This window comes from Strongylocentrotus purpuratus, unplaced genomic scaffold (genome assembly GCF_000002235.5).
Source record: "Strongylocentrotus purpuratus isolate Spur 01 unplaced genomic scaffold, Spur_5.0 spur5_scaffold_1, whole genome shotgun sequence".
In the NCBI taxonomy this organism is placed as follows: domain Eukaryota; kingdom Metazoa; phylum Echinodermata; class Echinoidea; order Camarodonta; family Strongylocentrotidae; genus Strongylocentrotus; species Strongylocentrotus purpuratus.
Window position 1 is genome coordinate 26,822,433 of NW_022145594.1, and position 27,124 is coordinate 26,849,556.

General features: G+C 36.8%; 2 protein-coding genes across 2 annotated transcripts; one reads left to right on the top strand and one right to left on the bottom strand.

Moving 5' to 3' along the window:
- Window positions 1-541: 541 nt before the first annotated feature.
- Window positions 542-8,697, bottom strand: LOC575537 (porphobilinogen deaminase). Its single transcript, XM_775932.4, has 9 exons — window positions 8,494-8,697; window positions 7,551-7,623; window positions 6,102-6,285; window positions 5,424-5,501; window positions 4,777-4,852; window positions 3,732-3,845; window positions 2,934-3,146; window positions 1,622-1,714; window positions 542-784 (listed from the first exon to the last, which is right to left on the bottom strand). Exons 1-9 carry the CDS (start codon window positions 8,539-8,541, stop codon window positions 596-598), a joined length of 1,068 nt encoding a protein of 355 aa, XP_781025.2. The 5' UTR covers window positions 8,542-8,697; the 3' UTR covers window positions 542-595.
- Window positions 8,698-8,911: 214 nt separating this feature from the next.
- LOC575187 (coatomer subunit delta) lies at window positions 8,912-18,258 on the top strand. Its single transcript, XM_774917.5, has 10 exons — window positions 8,912-9,041; window positions 10,566-10,829; window positions 11,639-11,818; window positions 12,142-12,365; window positions 12,840-13,007; window positions 13,718-13,883; window positions 15,001-15,148; window positions 15,835-15,946; window positions 16,647-16,851; window positions 18,043-18,258. The coding sequence occupies exons 1-10, from the start codon at window positions 9,039-9,041 to the stop codon at window positions 18,130-18,132; spliced, it is 1,560 nt and encodes a 519-aa protein (XP_780010.1). The 5' UTR covers window positions 8,912-9,038; the 3' UTR covers window positions 18,133-18,258.
- The last annotated feature ends 8,866 nt before the right edge of the window (window positions 18,259-27,124 follow it).

The following is a 27,124-nucleotide window of genomic DNA, read 5'->3' on the forward strand; positions in this document are numbered from 1 at the left end:
AGGGGATCATGGGGGACCAATGCTCACCGATTAGGCATTGCAGTGGCGCTTTAAGCAGAGCCCTCAAAAGCAAACATATCTGCTCTCAACAATGTTCTTTAATGACTATAAGGTTTTTGACACCGATAACTTGTACAGTATACAAATTGAACAATAAAATACCTGAATTAGCAACCTGTTGAAAAGCTAAAAATCTTTGGCCCAAATTCTCAAAGGAAGTTTGTCGACACACCTAGGTTTTTGTGCGTCATATGACGCGTTTTGACGCGTTTTTACAAACCAGGTTTGTAAAAAAACGCATCATATGACGTACATAAACCTAGGTTTGTCGACAAACCTCTTTTGTGAATTTGGGCCATTGTGTTTCTATACAAATTGACAATTTCTTAACTTGTCAACATATAAGCATTCCAAATACACAAGTTTTTCTTGAAAAACTGTGGCGATAAATGTACAATATTACTGTTGCCATTTTAAGGAAGATATAATGATCAATTTTCTCTTTAGAAATTCTTGTCCAGGGTAGTTCAATTGATTCCACACATCAAGGTGAGTCATTGGAACTCTGTAGGTAGATTCAAGGAATGATGCAATTTCACTTTCTCCTTTCCGCTATCTCCTCCTTAGCTGCTTCTAAGATTGGTCCCGCTCCTTTGTCAAAAAGACCTTTGGCAACGCTGACACCGAGAGCCTCTGCTTCCTGCATTGCATGCTGGGATACCCATGGTGCTATAACACTGGAGAAGAGCTTCATTTCTTCATTGGTTTCTGCGTCGAGGGAATGCTATGGGAAGAAAATAACAGATATTTTGTTCATGATAAGAATTCTTTACTTTTATTCGTTGCATGCATTAATCCCCTGGCACCAATTGTATTTTCAAGTAAATAGAAATAAAGAATGGTTGGATAGCTGAACTAGTAAAATTCTCCTCATATGCTAAGAAAGAAACTATAATCAGAGAAAAACTTATAGATAAAGTTTAGTTCTATGCCCTGTAACACAAAGCGTAGCCACTGTTGTACGTTTAATTTTTGTGATTGATTGCACATCAATCAATTACCAAGCTTTGTGTTATGGGGCCCTGGACATGCAAGTACATTGTGAAATAAACTGACTGTAAGAAACTTGAAAAGGTTTATTATTATTATGCAGTATACAAAAATTGTTGTATACTATTTAAAGAGGATTTGGAATCACCAAAATGAGAGGAAAATGTCTCTGTCTTGCTGACAGTCACATGCACTGCACATATAAATGAGTATGTGGGACAACAAACTTATGTGTCTGGTGTCATTTGAAGAGGAATCAATTTCAGGGAGCATTTTCTGTGATAATTCTCCAAACAGACGTAAAAGAATGAGAAAGCTCATCTAATAATTTTGTTGCGCCCTTTACCAGAACTAAACCTTCTTTTTCAAACTGCACTACTTGTAGCTGCTTGCGCCCTCTATAGGGCAAACAATGCCTAAATGGTATACCCGTTGGTCCCCCATGATCCCTTTTTTTCTTATGTTATTAAAGTGAGAGCTGATTTGTTGGTGACCATGAAGGGAGGTATAATCCCTCCTGGCCAAACTAGTGCAGACAGGCTTTACAGTTTGGCTATTTGTCTATAATTACCTCTTGCGTTAATTCCTGAGGGAGTGTGATTGATTTCTCTTCCTCTCGTAATTCTGATCCATCCAGACTTAGTACTGATGCGTTCAGTGTCAGCTATAACAAAAAACATCATGAAGTGTTAAAAAACAATCTTAAGAAATATCTGTTTCATTTAGCTTATAATTGATTACCATAACCTTTCATGTCTGTACCTTTCCTATTGCACTTTGTATAAATGTATCATGTATTTCATCTTTTGCACAAGCTGCGCCATGAGCATTTGACTGTCAAGTGGATTTGGCACCTTATAAATCTTATGTATTATTATCATCATATGAGAAAAGAAGCAATAAGAGAATTTTATTAGATCAAACAGTTTCAACTTGAAACTATCTCAATGTTATAGACCTCAAAGGGAGATGATAGTCAGTTTCCTTGTGCAGTAGGTCATAATTTGCTGACACCAGACTTGGTGTAAATACCATCCATGGGTGTACAAGTCTTGCACACAGCAAACCTGTGGTCCCATCAAGATATACCCCCTAGCCTCTCAGGAGAGTCTTTGGGTGAGGGAAATGTGAGATAATGACTTTTCCATATGGGGCGATTGGTGGGAATGCAGAGCCTTACATAAGGCCTGTTGGTCGTAAAAGAATGAGGGCTAATCCTGGTGATTGACTACGCCTGTTATTGTGTAAACAAACAAATGGTGTCAATTTCCCCATGAGAGACCACTACTGTGCATCTTTAAGGCAATAATAACATGCCTTTTCTGCATTATGGAATTATTCGCTATTAAAGTCAATATACAATCAATGATTAAAGGTTACTCCATAGAGACCTTAGGATTAACAATTTTGTGACAGATTTTTTGTTTTAGGTCGGCTTTCTCAAATATACTATCCATACTATCCCCTTGTGTATTCCACAAATGTCTTATGTTACATGTGTTAGAAATATATAGTTAGTTTTGTTTGTTGATAGATTAGTGATACATAACATCATCTGAGCAGCAGCAAACCAATTAGATTGGCTTATTTGGGACTCTCCTTACAAGTACTGCTGGTGTAAATAATCGGTTGATACCTGAACTGGCTATTGTGTGTGAAATTGGGTTTTTACAGACGTGTATCAATCAAATATGATTATTTATGTCTGTGGACCGACCTTTAACGTCACCATCTGAAAGACGTGACTCAGTTTTGAACCGGGGTCGCCAGAGCCAGTTGTAGGCTGACCAAATGAACGTGCCGCTTGACCAACTCATCTCTCTATTGTTAGTAATTGCACAATATATACAACATCAAATAAAATGAAAGAAATAAATGTTTACCCTATTTTCCTCTAGTTCTGAATGGACAGCAACAGGCGCACTACACCCGCCCTCTAGAGTCTTCAACAGCCCCCTCTCTGCTATGCACCGGATCAGGGTCGGAACGTGGTTGAGTTGTCTTAGTAGTTCATGCATCCTTCGATTCTTTGTCTTTATCTCGATGCCGAGTGCCCCCTGGCTAACGGAGTACTTGCAGATGTCTGGCTTTAGAATCTGAGCAAATTGAAAACAATACTTATAATCAAGGATGTACGGACTGTCGACATAAATGTTCCCCATGGCGATGAACACTATACGCTGGCCCTTATTCTATAATTTAAACTAGAAATTGGGTTTAAGCTTTTGTTCCAAATCGGATTTAACAAGGAAGTTGGGCTGAAGTCTAAGTTTTCCATTAATAAGATTTTATTAAAATTAAATGTGCTCTATGTGCTCCTTGCTATTACACTGAAGAATAATTAACAATTGCATATTGACCCTTAGGTCAGGTTTAAATATAGATAAGAGTCATGTGGTGTATGCACATTACACTGAGTCCCTGAATAAAACATGTATCTTTTCAGAATGATCAAATATTTATTCATTATTTTGGTAAAAAAAGTGTGGAATCAAACTTCATGTCTGTCCGGCATTATTACAATTTGCAAATCAGTCAAAATGAAATTCTCTTTCCTTTTCACACAAGGGCACGTACCAAATTACAAACAAAGATTTGTTCATTTTGAAAAATATACTGTTATAAATTGATGTCAAATGTGCATTTTTTTCTTTAATTCACAAACTGTGGTCAGTTCATACCTGACTTATTCTGTGTTCCCATCCCATCCTCATCATACCAGCCACAGCCAGAACCAATCCATCGTAGACCTGGCCTTCATCCAGCTTCCTCAGCCTGGTGTTCAAATTACCTCTCTGTTCAATAAGTGGTTAAGGATTTCGAATTCAAGCATTTGTGTATTAATTTTTCACATACATGTAAGTATTTTCTTATTATACAGTCAGACCTGTCTATAGCGACCGCCCAAGGGAAACACAAAAAGTGGTCTTTGAAGACAGGTTCCTTTAGTACATGTTTCAATGAGAAACCTTTTTCAAGGGAAACAAAAAATGTGGTCTTTGTGGACAGGTGGTCACTAAAGTAGGTTTTACTGTATATACAAAACAGTTGAACAAAACTTATGAAATCAAATAGGATGGATGGCAAACTAAAGAAAAAAGAAGGAAAATTATGAACATTTTGGCTTGATCAAACAACATTCAAATGGGGCATTTTAAATCTAAATTCAAATTGTCCCCCATTTACATGAATGTACCATACCGAGGAATTATATCTTTAACATTTTTAAAACAAATTATGTAATTTATACATACAATTTGCATAATTACCAAATTGATTATCAACTATCCTGCATACTGGCTTCAAGTAGTGGAACAAAATGTCCATGTTATAGAGATGTGTACCATAAACTCCAAAGTTCAAAACAAGGCAGCAGTCCAGGTTTTTGATTTTATAGTAAACACAGAATTCATGTGGTGGAGTCCTGGGCCCTGTCTTACAAAGAGTTGCGATTGATCCAAATCAATCGCAAGTCCTCCAATCAATCGCAAGTTTGCAGTCTCCTATCTCTTATGTACATGTACATACTTGCAATTGGTATAAATCGCAAATAAGTTGTGATTGATATCAACTATTTGTAAAACGGGACACTGCGCTCTTCTTGTGTTCCCTTTTCTGTGTATTTTCTGCTGTCAGTGTCAAAATGTGTTTAAATCTCTGTTCCTTTATTGTTGGATAATAAATACAGTGATAAAACAACAAATTCATTTCTGGTTTAAAGGATACAACATCTTTGAAGACAAGATGGGGGAATTTTCTCTTCAGCTGGGCTACTCTCCGGACGGAGCTTGTTCCTAGCACGCTGAAAAAAATTAAAGTAGAACAAAAAAACAAAGAATAAAAAGGAGTGGAATGGGAAAAAAGTGGAAATGAAATGGATGGAAAAGCATAGGAATAAATATGAGATAGAGTGCCAGTCAAAATAAAACTTGATATTTTTTTCAATTATTAAAAGAATTGTACATGTGGATGCATTTCTAGAGAATTTTCCCTTTTGGGTTTCATACCATACTTAAGGGACAGTATTTTGTTATTGGCTGCACAGGGGTCAATCTATATAACTGGGTTGAAACCCACTTGCAACAAGTAATTAGGGGAGTAGGGCTTTAAATAACTGAAGGAAGAGAGTGTTAATTTCTAAATTCATGTACAAAGTCTGCTTTTTATTTATGTTCCACACATTTTTACAGTTTCCTTTGCCAGTTTCATCCCTCCAAGCTTTGTAAGAGACTCTTCAGCTTCTATGAATCTTAATAACTTTTAAATGTAAATGTGGAACAAATATACTTTCAAACTTCAAAGTTGATAATGAAAACGTGTTCCTCTAAAGTTTTGTTAATTTTTTTGGTCATGGCGTATGATCCAAGACTAACCTGCCCTCTTTCATTGTCTCAATGCTGATTCCTGTTAGTTTTTTGTGAAGAACTAGAGCATCATGTGGATCCTCCCTCCTAGAAAGAAAGTGAGAGTAAAACAGGGGGTGTTTCACAAACATCCTAAGTAGAACTTAACTCTAAGTTGGACTTAACAATTATGGAAAATCGTTAGCATCCTTGAAAATATTTTGTAAAGACTATTTTAAAAGGCATAACATTTTGATTCAAATCATTATATTTTCTATTATCAAGGAGAATTTCATGTTTTTGATGTGGAATTTATGAAAAGTCTAAAATACTTGAATTTTTGCTTTTGAATAATTTTATTTTAAGACTACAAATGGCTCTCCATTAATGTTTAAATCCAACTTAGTTTGAATTAGGATCTTTGTGAAACACACCCCAGGTGTGATAAGACATGACATTCTTCACAGTAAGACGTACAAGTAAGTTAAAACTTCACAGTCGAATTCTCAAGATTGATAGATACTTTAAATGGGAATTCTGTAATTTGGACAAGGAAATCAATTCTGAAATTTAAAGAGTAGCTGATAACAAGACACTCCCAATGAAACATGTACCTGTACATAATCAAAGCACCTGCCTATAAAGACCACTCTTCCCATCTCCCTTGAATGGTCTTTATAGACAGGTTTCACTGCACTTCTTACTTACTCGCAAATGGCTCCTATGGCCATGTTGGAGGGTAACCTCGACGGCATGTCCTTGAGGGAATGAACGAGCATGTCGACTTCATCTAGAGCGAGGGCCTTCTCTAGCTCTTTGGTGAAGAGGTTGGATTCTCCGATGGAAGCTAGGGGCTTGTCCTGGATGTGATCTCCTATCGTCTCCATGGTAACTGAGACAGAAAATAGGAACGTCATTTTCATTATCATCATAAAAATAAGTTTTATGATTATTTTCCACATTGTCATTAGCAACTAGTCAACTAGTATTGTTGTATAAGTAGTATAATTATCATCATCATTATCATTATTATTATTATTATTATATATTTTTTTTTAAATCAGAAGTAGTAGTAGTAGTAGTAGTAGTAGTAGTAGTATGAGTAGTATTAGTATTAGTATTGTTATTATCATTATCATTAACATTATCATTATTATTATTATTACTATTATTATTATTATTACAACTACTACTATTACTACATGAATTATTATTATCGCCATTATCATCATTATCAACATCATCCTCATCATTATAGTAGTAGCAATAGCCGTAATTAGTAGCAGTAGTTGTAGTAGTAGTTCAATCATGATGATGATGATCATGATAACCATAATAATGCCAATATTTATAAAGCTATCATATCCATCTATTTGATCTTTAGAGATGCTTTAATCAATTTTAATTTCTTGCAGATTAGACAAGAGAAATTTACCCCAGGGCTGCTCTATACCTATGGGCCCTGCAACTCTAGCAAAGTCAGGTATCCATCGAATACACCTAGGTCAAGAGTGTCAGTGACTAATGTAGGCAAAACACCTTGTCTGAGGATGTCATCACCTAGCAAGGATTGCAACCGGGACTTTGTATGTGAGAGTCAAGAGCCTTCATCAGTGTTCTCAGCACTGAAATTTTCAATTTATAACAATCTGTGAAAGTTTCCGGTCATGTGATTGGTTTTGTGGTATAAGGAAATACCCTTCTGGCTTTCAGGGGAAAAGGCAAGGTATACTTACCTAACCCTGTAACCAATGTTGGGGGTGATCTTGAGCCGATCAGGTGAAATTGGATAATAAATTATGATCGTCGATCAATAAAAATCTGCCTTTTTTTTTTTTTAATGCCAAAAATTTTGGGCTATCAATGTATGGTAAAAAAAACATGCATAGCAGGGATTATTTTGTCATTTAGAGTTGTTGTAGACCATGTTTGTTGATATTCAGTGCTTTTTCATGACTTTGATATTAATAATATTGGTCTAAGAAAAGAAGCAAAACATATATGCAAGCCGTTAAAACTTGACATTTTAATTCCTTAAAAAAAAAAATTAAAACAAAAATTCCGCTGATTTTTTTTGCCGATACCAATCAAAGGTGCGAAGGTGTCGCTCCGATCTTCTGATCCGATCAAAGCCCCAACTTACAGGGTTATACTCACCTATCTTGAATTCAGTCTCTGGATGAACTTTCTGCAACATTTCCACTACATGATTGGTTTGTATCATGGCCAGCTAAAAAACAAAAGATAGAAAGAGAAAAAAAGTTGACCATAAACAAAATTAATAAACATGTGTTGACTACACAATCACTCAAAAATTCATGTTAAGGCTGAGCATTTTTTGAAGTTTTTTTTTCTTTTTTCCCTCAACCATCGAGTAAAAAGAAAGAAAGAGGATTCAGGTGGGGAAATGGCATCTAACAATATTCCCCTTTAGAGTAAGAAAATTGGGGAAAAAAGGGAAAAATCAAGAAAATAAGGGGAAAATCAGGAAAATAGTGATAAAATCGGGAAGAAAAATATTGGGAGGAAAAAAATTGGGTAAATAAAACAAAATCGGGAAGAAAACAAAATCAGGAAACCGATATAGATGTCTAGACCTCTACTCTCGGCTAAATCAGGTTATTATCAGGCCTGTAGAACTAGAAGGTAAAAAGAGCAAGCAATGAAATTAAAAAATAAAATATTTGCATAATAATGATAAAATAAAGGTCCTTCCCCACGCCACTTGGGTTTTTTAACACAAACCTGGCTTGCTGCCTATACTATAGAGCCGGCAAAAAAAAAATTGTTTTTTTGTTTTCTCCAGCCAAAAAATCGGCGGTAGACTCTAGGGTCTCTAGGGCCACCACTGTGACCACACCGTTACGCCGTAGATCTACTAACGCAAATATTCTCAAACATTAATATGCAGCATAGGATAGCATTGGCTAGGTTAGGTTTAAAAATGTCGCAGGCGGTTCGCTCATTTCAGCGAACTACGTGCCATGCCTGCGCCTTGAGGCAAGCTAAGTGGGCGTGTCTTCACGCACATAAATCTGGACTAATTTTTCAACAGCAAAAATTTACACATGTGGGACTGAACAAAAAATATCTTATTTACCTCGCTCTTTCTTGAGCCTACACGAACAATTTCCATCTTATCAGCCATTCTTCACACTGGATAGGAAAGATCCAAATCACTCGCAACGGTACTGAGCTGTATAAAGCGACTTTTTCTGTATAACTGTTACAATTTGGGCATAATCTGATAGCGATTTTTGCCTTTCTCAAAATATTGTCACACGTGCACTGACCTCCGACCCGGAAGTTGTATCTGATTGCTTTACGTTATATAGTTTTAAGGAAAAAATATAGTTCTATATATTGTCCAATATATGATATAATAACACTCATACACGTAATCATTACCTTAAGTACTTATATAAAATTAGAAAAGAGTATATTTTGTTCACACGAACCGATTTGTGTTCTGTAGATCAAGAAAGAAGTGTAACGATTTCTCATATTCTTCCGCCCAAGGCGTGATCCGTCTCAATCTCCACATCACCGTACGTGGCCCCATGAATACGTGTAGCTAACTGGACAAGATTTGCGCTTAGGACAGTGAAATTGCTGTTTTATTCGACAAGGATACATATTAAGAAGATGGTATGACAATTTTAGCTAACTTATCATTAGTAGCAATCAGAAAAGTGTGATGAATTATTAAAATGTATATTTTAAATATAATAAAGATGACTCCATTCGAGTTTTTTTTAATGATTCTGTCACTCTGTCATTTTGTCAATATCACTACACAGTCACAGAGTTGTACATTGCCATTGGCATTGGCATTGCAGTGGCCTTATATGTTAAAACTAACCTAGTTCTTGCAAACTTCTTGTAAGTAAATCCTTGAGCTGATACATAGATTATAGAATAATCAGACTATCAGTAGATCTAGTCTAGGGGGACTGGTCTGAGAATGAGGAGGATCGTCTGCATTTTCACGAATGTGGACGATTCTTATTTCCGATCCCCGCGTTGGCGATGCAAAAACCGGATTTCGCGATGCTTTTTTTTATGCATTTCTTTAAGCATTTCACATTGACTTTTGTGCAGAGACTTTCACGTTATGACTGTGACAGTACGAGCGATAAATCCTCGGGAAGACGGACAACCCGTTACAGTAGACAGTGATGAGTGAACTGGGGTTAGTTTAATTCGCAAAATTCGTTTTTCGATCGTCGGCGTGCGGTTCGGAAACCCAAAACCAGCAGAGCGCCTATAAAAAAAAAGGATGATCCTCGTTTTTTAGAACAACATTTGTCTGCGTTTATCAAGCTATCTTTGAGGACGATCCTTATTCTCAGACCAGCGCCCCTACTGTCTATGAAAATGTAGATCTAGATCTAGACTACTTGTTTTCCTTTTATAATTGCAAATTTAATGTACAGTGCATCCAATTTTGTTACCAAGAATATGTAGATCTAGTCTAGTTATATGCAATTTTGATGAATGATTTGTACAATATGTATTTAATTTGAGAGAAAATATTAAAAAACATCTTTGTACACATAGAAGTCTATGTTTACACTAATGCTACGGAAGTAACATTGGGTGAATTTAGTTAACTCTAAAGTCTGAACAGATAAATGCAGGTTCTTGAGGTACTGTAATGTGCTGGATTGGTTCTCTCTAAGTGAAGCTGAGTATGAGCTCTCTGTGCCAGAAGCTCTCCTTCTTTTTCTTGGTTTTGGGATACAACTCTGCCCTAACTCAAACTCAGCATTCCATTATGCAGTGATTAGGTTTAAGGGTTGAAGTCCAAGTTTTTGTATAGCTTTAAAAAAAGTTTAACCTTCATTTTGCTCTCCCTTTTTACTACTGCCTCTGTCTCTTGTCTCTCTATCTCTCTCGCTCTCTTCCACTCGCTCTCTCTCTCCCACTCACACTCTCTCTTTCTCTTTCTCTGTCTTTTTCTCTTTCTCTTTTTCTCTTTCTCTCTCTCTCTCTCTCTCTCTCTGTTGCTGTTGTTTAATTTAGGCAAGTCGGTCAGTTTATGACCATTATTGCTGAATACTATAACAAAGTTTTTTTTAATTCAAATGTACGTATAACATTCACATGAGATGCGTGTATATATTATATATATTTCTCCTTCTTCTTAAAAAACCTCTTTCCTTTCTGTAGGTGCTGTTAGCAGCCGCCATTTGCACCAAGAGCGGGAAGGCTCTTGTCTCCCGCCAGTTTGTGGAGATGACGAGATCCCGCATCGAGGGGCTCCTGGCCGCGTTCCCCAAGCTGATGAACACGGGCAAGCAGCACACATTCGTGGAGACGGAGAGCGTGAGGTACGTGTACCAACCCCTGGAGAAGCTGTACATGCTTCTCATCACCACAAAGACAAGTAACATCCTTGAAGACCTGGAGACCCTGAGGTTATTTTCCCGTGTGGTGAGTTCAAAGTTCTTTTCTGTAATAATATTAATAATAATTATTCTCAGCTTTTATATAGCACAAACCATATTTGAGTCTCTAAGCGCTTCCAAACTTTGGATATTATTACTGTGCTGCCATTACAGCGCTCTAGCATTTCAAGGAATTAATTCTTGCCAGGTACCCATTTACATCACCTGGGTTGAGTGTGGCAAATATAGATCAATGTCTTGCACTAGATCTTTTGTGCTGCGGCGGGACTCGAAACGTGGACCTAGTGATCGACAGTCCGGCGATGTACCCACTCGACCATGACACCTATAATAATGCTATTATGCAAAATTGCAAATGTGAGATATCATCTGAAAAATCCCTTGAATAAGTTTGATCACTGTACTAGAATGTTTATTCTTTTTTTATGGTTTACAAGCTGAAAAATAAAAATTAGTCACAGGCTTGCAATGGCCACTGATGAAAACAATGATCATTTTCTTCACAAGTCTGCAATATTTTAAACTTCAAACTCCCAAGATATAGCCCATTTTCTTCACAGGTCTGCAATATTTTAAACTTCAGCCCCCCATGCTCATATATTTTATTGTTTCAAGTAAAATAAACCAATAAATGATAAAGATATGTGCACCTCTCGGGCAGGTTAAAACGTTTCATGACAGCACTAGTATTAGAATATTTATTGGAAAAGTTTGATACTATTTGTGCTTGCCCAGTTGGGGGGTTAAATTCAATTAAGAAATGCTTTTCATTTTAAGTTTTCTGGGCTGTTATTCAGTTACAACTTTCCTTTTTTCTTCCCGTTTCCTCTCCAGATCCCAGAGTATTGCAGAGCGATGGAAGAAAGTGAAATCCTTGATCACTCCTTTGAACTCATTTTTGCCTTTGACGAGATCGTTGCCCTCGGCTACAGGGAGAGCGTGAACCTGGCCCAGATCCGCACCTTCACAGAGATGGACTCGCATGAAGAGAAAGTATACCAAGCGGTCAGAGAGGTGAGTAGCTGTCACAAAGGGGTGTTGCTAGACCATTTTTTAATGGAAGATTTGCCATTCCATACCCAAGAGAGAAATAGGGGCCTTGCAGGAAGACGGAACCCATTGCGATAGTAATTGCTATATGACGTCATGGTGACCAAATGGTGGGAATACTCCCCAGGGAGTGGAGATGGCGGACACTGTGCATGAATGATTCTGATGACCTGAGTAATAATAATTTATCCTGGAAAGCGCTTAGTAGAGACTGTATTATACAGATTTGTTGTTGTTGTTATTAGTAATAATACTATTAAACTATTTTTCCTCTTCTCTTTCTGCAGTCTCAAGAGAAAGAAGCCAAGCAGAAAATGCAACAACGAGCCAGGGAGCTAGCCAAGCAGAGGCAAGAAGCCATGAGGTCGGGCAAGAGAGGTTATGGCAGCGGAAGCGGAGGAGGGGGCGGCGGGGGCTACGGTTCATCCAGCTCATCGGGTATGTCGTCGATGTCAAGCTCGATGTCGATAGTCACACCAGAGAAACCTATGGAATCGTCAAAACCTATCAAGTGAGTTCATTAACCACCAGAAATAGAGGTATTACTTTGTTTCAGGGACAATATGTCTGCTTTCAAATTCGAACAGTAGTTGAATTTTAAATTCAAAGCTTGAACCAACACAAACCTTACCATAAATGTAACCTAAAGCCCATTCATAACTCAATCCCTTCCACTATATCTTATGGCTCACATTAGATCAATTGTCCTTTTGGGCAGAATTGACAGTCCGGTGTACACATTTTGATGTTGAGTGACCACGATGGTCTATTCAGCCCTCCGATTAGTAATGACCTAGGACCCGTTTCACGAAGCCCTTTTTTCAATGACAAATGACAAAAATCAGTGACAAATCTGCTGATGACCAATCAGAAGCAAGGATTTCAGTAGCTTGTTAAAAAAAAAAAGTCATTTGTCACCGATGACAAGTTTTGTGAAATGCTCCCCTGGTGCTTTATTTGGCAATTCTCTTTTCCGTCCACACAGATCATCAGCCACAGGCAAGGCCATGAAGCTGGGCAAGTCAACCAAGAGCACAGATATCTTTGTGGATAAACTCAGATTAGAAGGGGAGGAAGTCACGTCAAACGTTTCCAAGAGTAGACAGTCTTCAAATGTCGCCAAAACTGTCACACCGGCCAGCAAAACAGAAGGGTATGTACCATGCCTGATGTTTTTATACAGGTTATCACATAGGTAGCTTTATTCTTTTGTTTTCTCATGGCTCACTAAAGCAAAGTCTTCATCATACATGATGAGCTTCGTTCGTTCGTGTCTCCTTAGATCAAGATTAATGTAATCTTGATCTTCGGAGTAGTTGCTACAACCGGCCGTGTCAGACACGTTGCCCCGGGGTGCGAGATAGGACTCTTGTAGCGTGCCCCCTTGACAAGGGGCATGATAAGCTAAACTGTAACAAAGTAGTGCTACAGCAAAACAAAAATGAAAGTCAGATAGGCATGGAGAGGTTATTTGTGTGTTGTGAGATACAGAAATGTGAAGTACACTATGCTCTATGTGTTTCTATTTTGCAACTGCAATATTTTCTAATTTGTTGTTGTGGGGGGGGGGGGGGTAGTTCTGCATTGTCTGTTATCAAGGCTTAACATTTACAAGCTGATTTTGTATACAACGTGCATGCGACGGTAAGGACAAAGTTTCGAATTCTTGTTTGATAGATGTCAACTTTAAAACCTCAAATTCTTGACTTGTTTTCAGATTTTCCTCAAACTTTCACCATTTCTTTTTTTTCTCTCTGATTTTCTGCTTCCATTCAAGCCGATTCGATGCCATGGTGGATAAAAATATTAATCACCATGTATTTAGTTCTTACAGTAGTCCATATTTCTCTTGGTTCTCTTCAGAATTCACTTGCGAGTTGAAGAGAAGATGACCGTCTCGACAGGTAGAGATGGCGGTCTTCAAGCTCTAGACGTCCACGGTATGATCACACTACGTATCACAGACCAAAAGTACGGAAAGATCAAGATCGGCATCGTGAATAATGACGACAAGGGAGCTCAATTACAGGTATTATATAAATTCTTGTTTTAAAAATCGATGCAATTGCGGGGTGAAAGGAACTGTTTACAAGCTATGGGAATGGTTGATCATATTATTTAATTGTGTATTGTGCAGTTTAGGAATCTTCACAATGGTATCAAGAAGCCAAATCTTGTGGCCAATCACAAGCAGAGAAATCACTGCACACAGATCTGGATATGTGGGACCACACAAGCATTTTGAGTTTTACTCTCTTTCTAGTCATATTTGGAATATGACAACATTTCAATCGTATTCATGTGATATTGCTGCTGTGACATGCTCTCACACATGTTTATACAAATTCCACACCACCTCACCCCCCCCCCCCCCCCCCACCCCAATTTTTTTTTTCTTTTTTTCTTTCAAATCTTACCAATACTCAGCCCTCTCTCTTTGTACTGTTGACTATCAGGCATGAGACAACTCAAGATTTCATTTTTACTAAAACCAGGTTATATTCTCTAGGTCAAATGTCACAATCGGTCTTCTTTCCAGACTTTTTCTGTCTGATGATTTTCCATTTACCCCCTTTTCCTACTACGTGTACGACAAGTTCAGAAGTAATTTGAACAGAATATTTATTAAGCACTTTGTAAAAACTCACAATTTTCAACCCAGTGCACCATTTTCACTCCTTCTTTATTTTATTCTGTACAGCGCATAAAGACGCACAATTATCCCAATGTGTTATGAGCTATATAAAAAATGTTTAATCAATATTACAGTGAAACCTCAGTATGAAGAGCTCTGATATAACAAGGTATAATAGATCACATTTTTAACGAGCCTAATACATTGTTTCTAGGCGCTGTGGTGCTGTTGTCCCAGCAGCCATTAAGTGAAGCAATGTCCTTACACAAAATAAAAGCAGGGACGAGAGCACCACAATTGCACAATATTATTCAGTACAAAATTACAGTATGTTATAGATAAATGAATAAATCAACTTAATCTGTTATAACGAGGTGGTTTTGTTGGTCCCAGCTCTTTATATTCTTTTGTTTTTTTTACCCCGATACAACAAGATTTCTGATATATCAACATATTTTTCTTGGTCCCGAGGACCTCGCTATAACACGTTTCCACTGTGTTTTCATTACAGACGCATCCCAACGTGGACAAGAAGTTATTTGCATCTCAGTCTTGCATCGGCATGAAGAATCCAGACAGACCTTTCCCAGTCAACAATGATGTCGGTGTCCTCAAATGGAGGTTTCAATCGACAGATGAGACCTTGATCCCCTTATTAAGTGAGTATTCTTCACATTTATTTAAATCATCAATAAGAGATGGCTTAGTGGTTTCGTTACCGGAGGTTCTGGGTTCAAAACCAAGTCATTCACTACTGCTCTTTAGTAGTAGATGTCTTTCGCGAAGCGCCAATACCACCTGCACTTTTAAATAACAAAATCATGAAGGCTGCTTGCAAAAGTGGTTAAGTACCAGTAGCTCTTGCTAGTTACTGACGGCACTCTCTCGGGGAACTGGTGGCAGCTTCACTGCTGCTCTTTAATAAGACATTAATCCTTATTATTAAGTCTTTGGGAAAGGACTTTAAGCCGTCTGTCACCTGGTTGCTTCTGATATCTGCAACACTGATTACTAAAATTGCATCCTTTGGTGATCTCAAAAAATTAGCAGCTTGCTTTAAAGAAGTTGTCCCAAACTTCAATAACACTTAAACTTTCACACAGGTAGTTTAATTTAGATGCGTCATAGTACTCTTTTCTAAAGATTTACTGGAAGGTTTCAGGCAACGGGATTATCGATGTGTGTTGAATTTGAGATTTAATATGTGTGTGTTTATTTGTTTTCTTTGTTTTCTTAGTGAGCTCTGTAAAATGTATTCTAGGAAGAAATGCCTAAATTGACTCTTCATACTGACCTAAATTAATCTAAATTAATCTGTCACTTGTCACCTTCTTTTCTTCTACAGTCAATTGCTGGCCATCGCCCAACAATGAGGGCGGCTGTGATGTAAACATAGAATACGAGCTTCTACAGGAGCACATGGAGCTTCAAGATGTGGTCATTAACATCCCCTTGCCGTAAGTAGACAATTTGGACCAAATTTACGAAAGTGGTTTATCTTAGAGCCTATCTGCACTAGTTTGGCCAGGGGGGATTAGACCTCCCTGAATGGTCACTGACAGGTGATTATCTCATCAACTCAGCTCTCAACATAAGAAAACAGGGGGCCATGGGGTGCAACGGTCACCGCTTAGGCATTGTTTGATATATAGAGGGCGCAAGTAGCTATAAATAGTACACTGGGGCTTTAAAAGGATAGTCCACTCTGGTATTAAGCTTGTTTTAATTGAAGCACACAAAATGAGAGAAACAGGTTAGTGAAAGTTTGAACAAAAACCGATGAAGAATAAGAAAGTTATGAATTTTTGAAGGTGCAATCAATAAAACACAAATACGTCTCAAGTATGTGACGTATCTTGTGAGGTCCCGTACAATTTCCCATGTCCTACAAAACTTCAAAAATCTAAACTTCCCCAGAATTGTTCAATCATATATTCACCCTTAATATAATTATTGCAAATATGTTTATATACAACCACTGGAGGAACGGGGAGGGGGGGGGGGGTGGTTGTAGCTTCTATATCTCTTAGTTATTTAGTTAAGTGGTTGTCTCAGTGTGGGGGCATTCCAATTGTTATTACTCTCAGATCCCCTTAATGTAGTCATTCTTCGTACTCTGTATATTTTACCTTTTTTTTGTTGTTACCAAAACAATAGATCTGGTGTTGGCGCCCCCAAAGTCAGTGAAGCGGACGGCAACTACAAGCACGACTCTAGGCACAACATGCTCGAGTGGAGCCTACAATTGATCGATGCGAGCAACAAGACCGGTAGCATGGAGTTTGCCATCGCCGGACAACCTGATGATTTCTTCCCTATAACTGTCAACTTCATCTCCAGGAAGTCCTTCTGTGATCTGCAGGTGAGTTGAATCTTGAGTGTACATAGAGTACAGGGGGGTGTTTCACAAAGATCCTAAGTCAAACTTAGCTCTAAGTTGGACTTAAAAATTATGGAGAGCCATTTGTAGCCTTAAAATAAAATATATTCAAAAGCGAAAAATGAAGTATTAAAGTAGACTTTATAAAAATTCCACATCAAGAACATGAAATCTCCTTCATTTATTGAACATTTAAATGATTTGAACCAACATTTTATGCCTTTTAAGATAACTTTTACAAAATTATTTCATAGATGCTAACAGCTTTCTATAATTGTTAAGTCCAACTTAGAGATAAGTTCAACTTAGGATCTTTGTGAAACACCCCCCCCCCCAGAAGTGTTAACATCATAACTGCTCATTGTCCAGGTCACAGGATCTAAACAACAGATCCTGTGCATGAGGTTTGCCGCAAAATCATCCAAGCAACATGCTGGAGCAGGGCAAATTCAGTGTTTCGGCTGGTGGGATCATCACACCATTTTCCAGCACAAAACTGTTTGGAATCGGCAACCTTGACAAATTGGCCATTATGACATCACACTTCGGGACTCTAAAGGAGTCCAGTTGACAGGTCCAACGTTATTGCCCTTACATAACACTGTCTGTTTAGAGCCAGAAGGGGATTAACTTTGTGTTGAAATTATACGGCTTAACACCCTTCTGGCTCCAAACAGACGATATACCGATAATGGCAGATTAGCCATGACTTCTTCCGCATAGGTGTCAGTTGCATTTCCAGGGGAGTTGCTTCCCAGGGCTTGACTATCTATCACCTGCCTCCAAGGCCACAAGGAGTGAAAAGCGATGGTGGATATGTAATGTCCCCTAGTACCTGTGTCCCTTTTTGTGCCTGCATTGTATTAAAATGTAATCCTGCTCCTGGGTTAGTGCTTGTTTTAAGTCAGGTTTTACATAGAAAGTTAGACCTAGGTCTTTCATTTTCATCATGATCACCGTCATCAACATCGTGATGATTTTGTTCTTTCTTCATTATTCATCGTTAACATCAGCTTTGATATAGTATTAAAGTAAAACATAGTTTTAACTTATGTTTTGTTCTTTTCCTTCTGTACCCATTGTCTCTCTTCTCTCCTCCCTGTTTTCTTGCTTCCTCTCTCTCTCTCTCTCTTTCTCTCTCTCTCTTCCATCTCTAATCTCATTGTCATGTAGGTTGAGGATGTTTTATCCGTGGAAAGTGACCAGCCAGTCAAGTTTTCATCAGATGTCGCTCTTCTCGTGGACAAGTACGAAGTTGTATAAAAGCAGAACACTCCACATATCGAAATGTTGTAATATTGCCCATTATATATTGTACAGAAGTAGCTTCCCTTGTACCATGTGACCCAAAGCAATCATGATTACAAGGCTACAAATGTGAACAGCTTATCGAGCAATAGTAAACACTATTGCCCTTACACGAGCTTCAGCCTTTAGATGCCCCGAGAAATAGTCAGGAAGCCTGGCAAATCCAAGAGGTCATAGAAAGAATATAGTGGTTAAAAGTACTTTCTTTTTCCTTTTAATTTACTTTATACCAAGATGATTATTGGAGGTGTTCATGCCTTCCGTAGTGCTTATGACTGGATAAGGTATTTTATCCAAAGTTTCTTTATGCCTAATTTTGGTAAATGGGTAAATGTTCCCATATATGAGGAACTGCTTGGAGTTATGGTACCTTATGGTAAGGCTCCACCCCAACATATATTCCTCAGGGTCCAGAACATAATTTTAGGGGTCCAGGTACAGGTACCCTTGACCCCTGCTTGTATAGTATATGTTAGGGTCTATGTGAGCCTGACACCTACTTTTGTCGAGCTTTGCTGTAGGCTGTTCAGGAATATAATATTCATTATTGTAGCTTTTAATTGTGACCATGGAATCAAGCAGTAGTTATTTGATTGGTATTGACGCAAGCCATTATTTATCACTGAAGTGAGCCAGATTTGACAGGGCCTTCATGTCAAAGGTCATATCAAATCCAGTGACCTAGCATTTGGGCATTTTTTTGCCTACTAGCTTCTGTCAAAAGCTCACATGCCATGGGAAATTTATATTTTCTGACATACACAATTTGTGATGTTATTATAGGCATTGCCAAACAAACGGATGATATCACTTGTAAGATGTGCCAGCTTCTCCAGCTTATACAGTCAAACGTGTCTATAGTGACCACCCAAGGGAAACACAAAAAGTGGTCTTTGTAGACAGGTGGTCTTTGTAGACGGGTTCCTTTAGTACATGTTTCAGTGAGAAACCACTTCAAGGGAAACATAAAAAAGTGGTCTTTGTAAACAGGTGGTCTTTGTAGACTGGTCCCTTTAGTACATGTTTCAATGAGAAACCACTTCAAGGGAAACACAAAAAGTGGTCTTTGTAAACAGGTGGTCTTTGTAGACTGGTCCCTTTAGTACATGTTTCAATGAGAAACCATTTCAAGGGACACAAAAAAATGTGGTCTTTGTAGACAGGTGGTCACTAAAGCAGGTTTGACTGTACTCCTACATATCTTAACTTGTAGAAAAGGCTTCAATAGGTTTTGTGTGTAGCCCCATGTGGGTTAGGTCCAATGAATGAGGCTATGTATTTAAGATCAATGTATTCAGTATACATGTGAGTAAATGCTGTTTTCAGGGAATTTGTCAAATACTCCACTGAATTATTCTTCTTGCAGCAAATATTGTTTTAGAATCAATTGCAAGTCCTAAAAACACTCAAAATTTCCTATACATATTTGATGAAGTACTTGGCTATTATATTTTGTATCAGGAATATAGCATGTTGCTTCTGACATTTTTGACAAATGTAGCTTGAAATTTTAGAATTTCTCTTTTTGTATGATTCAATTCTAAACACTACCTTGGTGTGGCGAGGCTTGGTTTTACTCTTTTTTAAAATTAACAAGACAATAGGAAGAGGAAAGCAGTTGATCTAAATGTATTTCCCTATTTTTTTTAGAGGGGGAGGAGGGTCTAAAGACTTGGTAACCTTTTAAAAGGCCCTCTGCACTAGTTTGGCCTTGAGTGATTGGACCACCCAGCATGGTCACTGACAGGTGGCTATCTCATCAAATCATTTCTCAATTAACAATGAAAAAGAGGATCATGAGGGACCGATGGGCACCGCCTTGGCATTGTTTTCTATATAGAGGGAGCAAGTTCACTGAAAGCTTCTCATTTGTTCAGTGTATTGGGTTACATGGTACAAGACTACAAGTACTTCTGTGTTTTTTTTTTCTTCTTTGTAAATAAATACTAGAATATTATTATCGTAATAACATGTAAACTTGTAGCATCGTACTTTACTTCATTCCAAAAACTTAAAGTAAATGTACTTCTAACAGTGACCTAGTTAATATTATTTCTTAATTTATTTTATTTCCAGATTAAAAGGAGAATAATTTTGTTCAATTATGATGGGTTTGTAAACTTTTGTCCCTATAAACGCTGTTTCTACTTTTGTCTCGATTTATTTTTATAGTAAGTTCAATATTCTTAGGGCACATTTAAAGACAAGTCTTTACATGTAAATACAAAAAGATTACATGAAGCTGTTTAAAAGAAACTACTTTTCATGTAATCTGCTACAGAAATTTCAATCATCCAATTGAAATTAGCCTTTCAAAACATGCCTCTCTCTTTATTTTTTCCTGATTCTTTTGTATTTCCTATTCTAATTATGCTTATAACTTCTACCTGTGCTTCTTTTTTCTCTTCTGTAAATGATGTATAGACGAGATAAAAAGAGTAACAATCAATTTATCTAAGATTTGATTTGTATGAACTGATGTATTTTGCTGATATAAATGGGTATGTCCTCTTGTCATATCTGTGTGTCATAATTTCTGTTCAGATTATCCTATAAATGAGAAAATTTGTATTAAAGGTCTACATGTCAAAAACCACCGTTAGTATCAACTGGTTTTAAAACTGTCATGAGTGAGCGTGTGTGTGGGTTTGTACAGTGAAACGGGGATAAACAAATGTATACCTAACTTCCTAGTGGGGATACACTGGCAACTGGATATCCCCAGCTGATAACTTTCTTATTTTTTCCTAATTTTGGTAAAAGTGACCCGAGAGGAGTCTACTACTACCCATTTCCTGCAAGAGTTCCGAGACATTCACATTTTTGATAGCAAGACGCCACATTTTTGAGCGCCACTTTTCGTATTATCTGAGATTTTTAAAATTCTGTTGAATGAACAGTGCCTAGTAAACTCACATTAAAACAGGAGGCTAAATTCTTGTCATTCTTTAACAAAATGTGATAGTATTTATTTCATCTGGCGTTACGTGCATCAAAGAAAAGGAATCTTTATGAAAACGCCTCAAATTCCAATATCCCCAATTTCATAGTTACAGATAAATATCCCCATTTGGCACGATTTACCTGTATGTGTGTGTGTGTGTGTATGTTACTTTAATGATGATGTCACACAGGGTAAGACCAATGATAGATACATTATTCAGAATGGCCAAGATAGTTTTAACAATGATAATCTGTCAGTCTAGAGTTGGTGTGGCTGTGTGAGACACAAAAGGCAGTGCAGGGGAGTCTTTCACAAATACTAAGATCCATTTAAGTTGGGACTTAAAGTTCCTCTAACCATTCCTGGCGTTGGTTTGGTGACACGACATTTGCTCCTGCGACAATTGCTCCGGGCTTTATTTCGTCTAAGATGTAGGGTTAGGGTTAGGGTTTCAATAGGGTTTTATGTTAGGTTTAGGGTTAGGTTTAGGGTAGGGTATAGTGTTGAATCCAGGGTTGAAGTTAGCCATTCGATTAGTGTATGAAATTTACAGCGGAGCAATTGTCGCCGGAGCAAATGTCATGGAATCGTTGGTTTCTCAAAGGGCGTACAAATGATGGTCACAAACCTACAGAATTTACTTTTTTGATAATTACTGAAGAGAGAAATATTATCTATATATCATAATGGTGAGAGCAAACAGTGGCATGAATACCTGCCATAGCTAAGTCCAACTTAAAGTCGATCATAGTCTTTGTGAAACACCCGCAGGTGGTATTGGGGTGATTCAGTGCAAAGTGTTTTCATATGGCATACAATATGTCTTTTTTAAACATATGTCATCCGAAAATGAAGAATCTATTGATATGACCATTTATAGTAATGGTGCTTTCATGTATCACTGTCTTAAGTCAGTCATATTCAAAAGACTTCTTTTATGTTTTACTCATGGATGGATGGAATATACCTGTGTAGTGATGATGAACATGTGAAAAGAGCGTGTGGTCTGGAAGTGGATGACATAACAGGGATATGAAGACCGATGATTTCATGGAAAGATATAGTGAAGAAAGAAAGGTTGTTCTAAACGAGGAGGATGCTCAAAACGAGAAGAAGTGGAGGGAGGGAGTGTCATCACAAGCTGCGAATATCAGTAACCCCATTTAAGAAGGAAAAGGCTGACTTTAAAAAAAAATTAAAAAATTGATCATGTAGCATGTAAATATCGGTGTGTACTGCAAGGTTCTTGAGTCATCAAAATCATAATAAATTAGGCACAGCCTTGGTAAAGTAATAAGCACTGTACACAGAAAGATGTATATGGGACTACACAAATGGTGTCGGGGTTACCTACCTTGATTTCCTTATCTTATTATGATCATTACTCAGCCAGTATACATTTTCTACCAACATTGTTTGGCAAATGACATTTATTTGTAATCTTGAACATTCAGAGTAAGTTTTATTTGATTCTATGAGAATTTTTTTTTTAAACCAGAACTCAAGTTTATTTTTAAAGGGATTTTGTAACATTGTAAAGATGAGAGAAAATGGTGTTAAGGTAGTGACTTCAATGCTAGATGTACAATTAAAGATAATCTGAAAGTTGGAGTGAAAACAAACTATTATTTACGATAAAAATTGGGGAAAAGTGATCTGATAAATATCTTAATTCTCCCAACTGTATTATTACAATTTAATTACATTTTAGGTGAATGTAAATCGTCACAAGGCAATGAATTGGCTCTGTATACCGGTCCAGAGATTTAGGTGTTGAAAGATTGTTAAAAGCCTGTCTTTTGTCTTATTTTTTTTAATGGAAAAACGGTTTGGAAAGTTCAAAAATGGTTGGGAGAATTTACTGTTAATCACTGTTAGAGGGTGTTGCACAGTGACGCCTTCTTAGAGAACCATACATATATATCTTTGTGGTTTGAGATTTTTTCTTCTTAAGGATTTCATGTGAGAGGGTTAGTACAGTAGAAGGAAGATAAGTAACATTTCATACAAAAATTACGCAATTTTTCAATCAACCTTCAACGATGTTACCGAGTCACTTTAATAGTGGTTTAAGCTATAGGTCAAAAACAATATGATTTCCATATTATCAGATGCAAATACATGTATAGCCCTCAAGGCTCTTATAAAGAAAATTGTTTAGTCTGGTGCCATTCTAGATGAATGATGACCAACAAGATTTTTTAAATGATTCGAGTCCGTAACTTATTTCTTTTATTCATTTCCCATCTATTTATGTAAACCACTTGAGGGATCGAACACCCTTATCAGCATGAAGTGCTGCTTTTTATAAGGGTCCACTATAACTAATAAGCAGAAGATCGTGCGAAAAATACACGACTAAAAAGACAGAAAAGAGAGTAAAGTTGAGCGGATATGTGTGGGCGAGAGAGAGAGAGAGAGAGAAGAATAGAAAGATTTTATGTAAGATTATGATACATAATTCCGTGCACATTTATTGAGTGCTCTTCATTTTTCTTATAAAGTTGTTCTTAAACCACCGTGTATAATTCTGCTGCAATAACATAATTGTAACTCAACTCCAATTTAAAATTGAATGTGGAAACTCAACAATTGTGAGAATTTGTGTATGCTCATGGGCACTATACATCACTTTATATGAAATGCTTTAATGATAGATTCTTAATGTAATAATTCTATTCAACATAATTTGACCTTACCTGTCACACAACAGATACACCTGCATGTATATTTTTTCAGTCTATGGATCTCATGTTAACAATTGCAATATAATAATTTCCTCTCTCTCTCTCTCTCCCTATATATATATATATATATATATATTTAAAATAATTGTTTAATTTAAAGATTATTTGTACTTGCAATAACTGGTTAAACATTTATTATCATCCATCTATTATAATTTTTTATATATATGTATATAACTTTAGGTATGAACAATAATTTTACCTTTATCTTTTATCATTTTTATCATACATTTATATGATAATTCCTATTTTGATGCACATTTTATGTAAGCATTGCATTATTGGTCCCTGGACTACTGCATTGTACATTGTATATGTTGATATTAATAAACCGAAATTGAATTGAATTGAATTGAATTGAATTGAATATTTCAGATTATGCTGCGTTTAATCAGGGCCAACAGAAGTGATGACTTTTCGTACAACCAGGGGCGGCTAATTCTTTTCATGACCGCGGGGGGGGGGGACGACATGCAAGGGACGAGGGAGCAAAGTGAACGAGAGGGGCGAAGGTGACAAAATTGACTACCGCCTCATAGGTGTTATTATTTTAAAAAAACATTCCTTAACAAAACTGTATGAAAATAAGCAATATCTACATAAACATTTTGAAGAATATTATGCAAGGGAGCGTAGCGACCACGCGAGAACATGTTCGCATTTGTATCAGTCTAAACGCTGTACTTTTGTGCCCTCCAGAGCCTAACAATGTGGTGCAGTCTTTAGTTAGTATTTGCTATACATTTTTGTTTGCATTCTTTCAAATTTTCGGAGGGGGGGGGGGGAGTATCCCCCTATTATTTTTGTCATCTTTATTACCGTATTGTACTTGTCATACCTGTTCGTTTGGCTCACTATTGTATATTTACTGTATTTATAACTGTATTGTATAATTTGTAAACATGATCAGTTTTGGTCCTTGGACCTTTGAATCATGTATATTTATAATTATATATCTGTTTAAACCGATTTTTTTTAAAGTCAGAGTAGAACAACTTGTGCGATACCCACTGACAAGAATTTGACTCACATAGTAAAGGACACTCATCAATAAAATGCTTTTCACAAATGGTTACCTTAAGTTTGTAATTCATTAAAATGATTGAACAATCATTACCGATGCTTTGTGGTATTGTGTTATTTTAATCTCTGTACTTTTATCTCGTTTTTAATAAATCCAAGAAACTTTTTATGTAAATGTTATAATCTTTGGTAATAACCCTGATAGGCCATTGGCCTTTGTTTTTTCCACCACATTATGATTTAAATTGAAGATGTTTCATTTTAACGTTTGTTAATGTATATATATGCATATAAATTGTACTTGTGTTTTTTTTTAATCAAATGTGGAAATAAAACTTGAACTTAAAGAACTTAAACAAGGTATTTGGTTCACCTGTGTTAAACAATTGAGCATTTCATTTGTTAAAATTCTTTTGACATGCGTACGTTGTTGCTTGGTTAAATAAAAGCCCGCCAATTATTTAAAAGAGTGACAAATACGTACATAAAACTGATTTAAAAAAAAACTGTTTGAGATGCCGGAATAACAAGGTGCTGCTATTTGCATCGATGTCTCTTCTAGGTGTAAAATGTTCAGCATTATGCAAAACCCTTTAAAATCCTGTGAAGACAATGAATATGCACTACTCTGACGTCACTGTTCTAATCAAAATGGCAGCTCCCACGGGGAAATAGCTAACAATTCAAGTGGAGAGATTGTTTTCCTTGTTGATTTATCATATACGTGCATGGATTATTTCAAGATAGTTCTAAACGGCTGACAGTTTTGAATGAGATTAGTAGCTGTTTCTTGGATTTCGTTCTCCTTTCAGTCGCGTAAAAAAAATGTGGCCCCGAATTATGCTTGTCAGAGTATTCATAAAGGCAATCTCTTTTCTTCCCAATGGAGCCAAATAATTCTGGATGCAACCTTCAAACGAAATCCATTTTTTCGAGCAGCTAAATTAAAGTTTCGTCATTATTTCAATAACTTCTTCAGATGTCCATTAAAAAAAAAATCATTATTAGACCTTTAAAAAAATGTTGTATTGCCCTTTAGGTGCCAAAACATGGGTCGTTCGGTCGGAATATTTTTTCCTTCCCTCTTTTGGCTGATATTTCTCAGTTTTTAATTCTTTAATATTTTTGTTCTCTCAGAGACGGTAACAAAATATATTAACAAAATTTAGAAGCTGACCGTAGACTTCAAGATGTTTGGGTCGGTCGCAAAGGGCAATACAACATTTTAATTTAATTTTTGTTTAGACCTTAGTGGTGTTCTTCTTGTTTAGTTTAGTTTTACATTGCATAAGTTCTCCGGATAATCGTCATACTGCGTGTCGACATCGATTCACTGAAATGAATGACGTCACATGTGCAGGGTGACACGTGATCATGATAATGTCGATGCTGCTACAGTACAGAAAATGGCGCCATCTGCATGTTAAGGGGCGGGTGACATCCCAATATAAGTTGATTCCTAGTTGATGTGCATACAACTGACTTATGATGTCACAAGATGAATGAGATTTGTAGCTTTTTTTTAAAGGTGGAGTAGGTTTGAACAAAAAAATTAAAGGGATAGTTGATTTCTGTTGCAGAGGGCACTACACAAAATATTTTTTGTGAGATAATGAAAAACTGAGTGAAAGAACATAATATTTAAATGACAAAATCATCTTTGTTTGGTCAAAATCGGTTCCGAGACGGCTGAAATATCCATAAGTATAACCATTTCTAATATTTGTGTACCACCACAAATATTCGATAATTTGAAAAAGCCGTTAGAAAACGAAATAGCGCCTTTTACGTTGTCTTTCACCCAATGCCGATGTTGGCTTTTTTGTTAGCTATTTCGTGTTGGTTATATTACGCACAACCAGCCGGCCTATGGATTGTTATTTTAAATTAATTAATTACTTAACGGTCACCGTATTTTGGGGAAAGTGGAGCTAAATCGGTATGATCGTAAATTTGACACATTTTGGCGTCTAAAACTACCTTCATAGCAATTTTAGGTCCTAAAAGGACTTTAGAGGTGTCATAGATAAGAATAAGAGCAATAACCATGCACTTTGAAGGCATTTGCGTTCTGAAAACAGAACTCAACCATCCCTTTAATTATTTTTTTTTTTTATTAAAAAATCTATGAAATATATTCAGATGTTTGAATAACAAAATACGAGTTGTATGCACCCCTGCATATATCAAAGAGGAATCAACTTAAATTTGGATGTCACCCGACCTTTAAGTA